This window comes from Geospiza fortis, unplaced genomic scaffold, assembly GCF_000277835.1.
Source record: "Geospiza fortis unplaced genomic scaffold, GeoFor_1.0 scaffold118, whole genome shotgun sequence".
Classification (NCBI taxonomy): Eukaryota; Metazoa; Chordata; class Aves; order Passeriformes; family Thraupidae; genus Geospiza; species Geospiza fortis.
The window spans coordinates 2,131,562-2,135,711 of record NW_005054380.1 but is presented as its reverse complement, the minus strand read 5'-3'; the positions used below and the strand labels follow the sequence as shown (position 1 = coordinate 2,135,711).

Below are 4,150 nucleotides of genomic sequence, written 5' to 3'. Positions count from 1 at the left end.
CTTAGCCAGCCTTCTGATGAAATCCTTTCTTCTATTCTTTTAGTATAGTTTTAATATAATATACATCATAAAATAATAAATCAAGCCTTCTGAAACATGGAGTCAGATCCTCGTCTCTTCCCTCATCCTCAGACCCTTGTGAGCACGGTCACACCACCCTGACCCTAAAGCAGCTTCCACCCAAGGAGCTCCAGCACCCGCCTTCCCCCTCTCCTCATCCAAACTGACTCCAAAGGGCTGGAAAATTTGGCTGCTCAAAACGTAGCTCACACCAGTTTGTCTTCAAGAGCCATTTGGAAAAGAGAAATAAGGCTGGAAGGAAATTAGGGGAAGGTGTCAGAGGGAAAAATGTCAGGTTTTGGAGAGCAAAGCACAGCACAGCACACAACTGGCAACCCAGGCTTTGCTGTCATGCAGCAGGGATGAAAATTCCCTGTGAAAGTTAAAATATCCATTGCCTGCAGCTTTCCCACAGAACTGAAAGCACCAGCCATGGAAATGCATTTCTTAACTTCAGCTCTTGTCACGCTCCGCAGACATGGATCCCCTTCCTAAACACCTCTGGTGAAAGCAGCCACTTTTCCATCCAGCTTGAATTTCTGTAAAGCATTCCTATTTTCCTTGAGGCATCTGCTCTTCACCTGCCACTCCGTGCCTCAGCAAATCCCAGCACAGCTTTTTCCTCGCAGTTTGGTGATGCAAAGGCACCCCTGCCCTCACTGCTTGTGCTGAGAGGAACGAAATGGGCTGATAAGCTGCTCCAGTCCTGGGTGTTTTCCTTGAGCAAAGGTCTAGAGCTGATTTTTCCCACCCCTTTGGCCAAAGCTGAGGACTCCAACCCCGTGTGTGAGGAGCTGGGTGCTCACACCTCCATGTGTCAGATCTTCCCCTGGTGCTGCAGGATCTTATTTTTAGAAAAGCAAAAAAAGCAAAAAAAAAAGCAGGAATCTTCTGGTTTGGGAGGGAAGAGCTGTCTCTCCAAGGCTTGGAAAGGATGTTAATCCCTGAGTTCTCAATACAATGTAATGATTGTGATTTGTAGGGAGAGAAAAAACCTCAATGCTCTGAGCAGGGGCTAGCAATGGGATGGGATGGGGTGGGATGGATAGGGTGGGGTGGAGTGGGGTGGGGATGGATGGATGGATGGATGGATGGATGGATGGATGGATGGATGGATGGATGGATGGATGGATGGATGGATGGATGGCTCAGAGCACTCCGTGAAGGGGATGGGATGGGATGGGATGGGATGGATGGGATGGATGGGATGGATGGGGTGGGCTGGGAGCTGTCTGCCAGGAGTGCAGGATGCTGGGATGCTGCAGCAGGAGCCTGTTCCTGCCCAGAGCCGCGGGCAGGAGTGATTCTGGATTCTCCCTGCAGAGCCCTCCCTGCTCCTGCTCCTGCCAGCGAGCCACAATGGGCCCTTTGAGCTGGGGCAGCTGACGGCAGCGAGGCTGGAAGGAGAAATTTGCAGCTGGGGGAAAAAGCAAATTCATTTCCAGGAGTTGTAGGGGGAAGGAGTGCCAATTTCCAAAACAAAACTGCTATTTCTCTGCGAGGCTGACAGTTGCCTGGGAGCTGGAGGGAGGACAGGCGGCTGCTTTCAACTCCAAACGCTGTGGGATTAACCCTCTCCTGCCCGTGGGCTCGGCTGCTGGGCATGCACACTCGGTGGGGAGCACCCCAAGAAGGAACAGGGGGCACCCCGTGCCCATCTCCAGCAGCACTCAGCTCCACAAACACGGATTTTATCCACCCTGGGACAGTGCAGCATGGATGGGGAAGGGGTGAGATGGTTGTGATGCTGCTCCTGCCCCTTCCCACAAGTTTCCAAGGGTGCAGCTACCCACCCCAGGCTTTGGGAAGGGAACAAACTCCCTGTATAGAAAGAGGCATCCACATCCCTCTGCCCATGGGCACGCTCTGCAGGGCCAGCTCTGCTCTGTGCCCACCACCAGCACCCTGCACCCACCATCTCCTGCAGGTGCTATTTTCTCCCCTCACCCTCCAGCCTAAGTTATAAAAGGGTGGATTATCCAGAGATAAGGAGAGATGGAAGTTTACAGCCCAAATCCCCAGCACAGAGAAGTGACAGCACTCTTAGCAACCACGGGCCCTCCTCCCAGCTCTAATTAAAGGCTGTTTCCATGTCATCCAATGAGGGCTGGGAGCAGTGCAGAATTTACAGGGAGAATGTTCCAGGCATGCTCTCAAATACAGCTGGAAGTGGGGGATACAGGATTATTCTGCTGCCCACAGCTGGCTGGCTTTGCAGCAAGGGCTGTGTGGTGGAATAAGGGGTCCTGCCCTGTCCTTCTGCCACAGTGAGGGGCCAAAGAGCTGAGGGATCCATGGGCAACGGCTCCAAAAAGCCTTTGTGCCATGGCTAGAGCCAGGGACCATGCCAGGAAACCCACCTCAACCTCAACATGGTCATGGAGCTTCTTGCAGGTGGCTGCAAAGGTCTCTGAGGTCCCAAACTCGAAGTACCACAGCTTGTTCTTCATCCTGGGGCACAGAGACATGTCAGGATCCCACCTGGAAGCAGCATCTTACCCCAGCCAGCAGCAGGAGGGGCTGCCAGAGACTGAATGGAGCTGCTGTGATGGGGACATGAGCCATGGATGAGGACACAAGCCATGCTGGAGAGGGATGCTGGCCCTAGGGAGGCGTGTGCTGCACCAGGCTGGGTCTGGGGCTGTCACAGGGTGCCTCTGACACCCATCAGAGGGCGAGAACAGGGGTGTGGGTGCTCCCTGGGCATGGGATGAGCTGTCAGAGCACAGGGCACCCTATGGAGGGGATGTCCCACACCCCAGCACCCCACAGAGCAGCCCCTGACCATGGCTCACTCCCTGCATCAGCTGCTGAGCCAGGCTTGGAGGGGCAGCTGGGAGACCTGTAACCCAGGAGGAGCTGAATTTGAGGGCAGAGCCAGACATTTTGGTCCACTGAGGCATTTCTAAACCTGGGATGGGGATCACCAGCCACAGCTGCTGCTGCCACCACCCCATTTCCTGAGCACAGCAGGAACGAGCTGCGACCTGCTGCCTGCCCTGCCCTCCCTGCCCGGCCTGCTGCTGCCTGTCCTGGCATTCCACACGGATTATAAAGCATGAATGAGCCTAACTGGGGGTGTGGCTGAGTTTCAGCAGCCTGCCACACCGCACAGGGCTTGAAGGAGCATCCCAAACCCCCACCTAGCCTGGTGCCTGCCCCCTCAGGCTGGACAAACACCAAACCCTCCTGGCATGGTGCATGGGGTGCTGGGAACCCCCTGCAGTGTCAGGGGGTCCCCTCACACCCCCCCAGCTCTCAGGGGGCCCTTGGGGAGCCCTCACCTGCTGTTGAATTTCTCGGGGTGCTTTTCTCTCATGATGTGGAAGCGGTGGGCGATGGAGGCGTCCTGTGGGGAGCACAGAGACATCAGAGGCACAGAACCAGAGCCAGAACCCACTCCCTGTGCCCCCTGGGCGTGAGCCAGGGCAGGGCTGCTCAGCTCTTCATGCTGGTCCCTGTGGCACAATGACATGGTGTCACTGAAGATGACATTGATGGCCCAAGGTGATGGAGGGACCCCCAGCCAAAGCTTGTTAGCTGGGACATAATTAGTGCACTTGGCCTCCTTCCCTCAGCACTGCATGCAGGGGATGATGAGAGGGGAGGAAAGGTGCAGTGGGGCTCAGGGGACAGCCCAAGGCCCTGCATGCACCCTGCCAGCTCCCCTGGCAGGATGGCAGCTGCCCTGAAACTCATCCCAACCTCTCCTTGTGCACAGTGGGGTGTTTAAGCCCTGTCACCAAATGCCATTAGCAGTGTGAGCCCAGGAGCACCCTGCACTGCTGCAGGTGAGTGACCCCTGCCATGGTGGCAGCCCTGGCACAGGACAAAAGTGCTGCAAGCCCCTGGGAAGAGAAGGGCTTTCCCCAAAACACTCCTGCTCTCAGCACTGACCCCCATGGCACAGGGCTGTCACCCTCCCCAGGCTCCCCAACCTCTCTAGGTCAGGAAAATGTGGGGGAACACAGGTCCAAACACCAAAGCAGGGCTTTGCTGATGTCTTGGCAGGTGAGGTGTCCTTGTCTTTGGCACCCCAAACTCCCCTGAACCCTCTTGAAGCTCCTTTCACACGAATTCTTACAAGATT

The 4,150-nt window shown here is 55.7% G+C and overlaps 1 protein-coding gene across 2 annotated transcripts in view; it reads right to left on the bottom strand.

Annotated features, from left to right (window-relative positions):
• LOC102045146 (diacylglycerol kinase beta-like) overlaps positions 1-4,150 on the bottom strand; it is a 23,310-nt gene that overhangs the window by 3,974 nt on the left and 15,186 nt on the right. For both annotated transcript variants that reach the window (XM_014308676.2, XM_031060339.1), the window contains 2 exons: positions 3,345-3,409; positions 2,421-2,511 (listed from right to left, as the gene is read on the bottom strand). In XM_014308676.2, the coding sequence (XP_014164151.1) occupies positions 2,421-2,511; positions 3,345-3,409 (156 nt within the window). The remainder of the gene's footprint in view (positions 1-2,420; positions 2,512-3,344; positions 3,410-4,150) is intronic.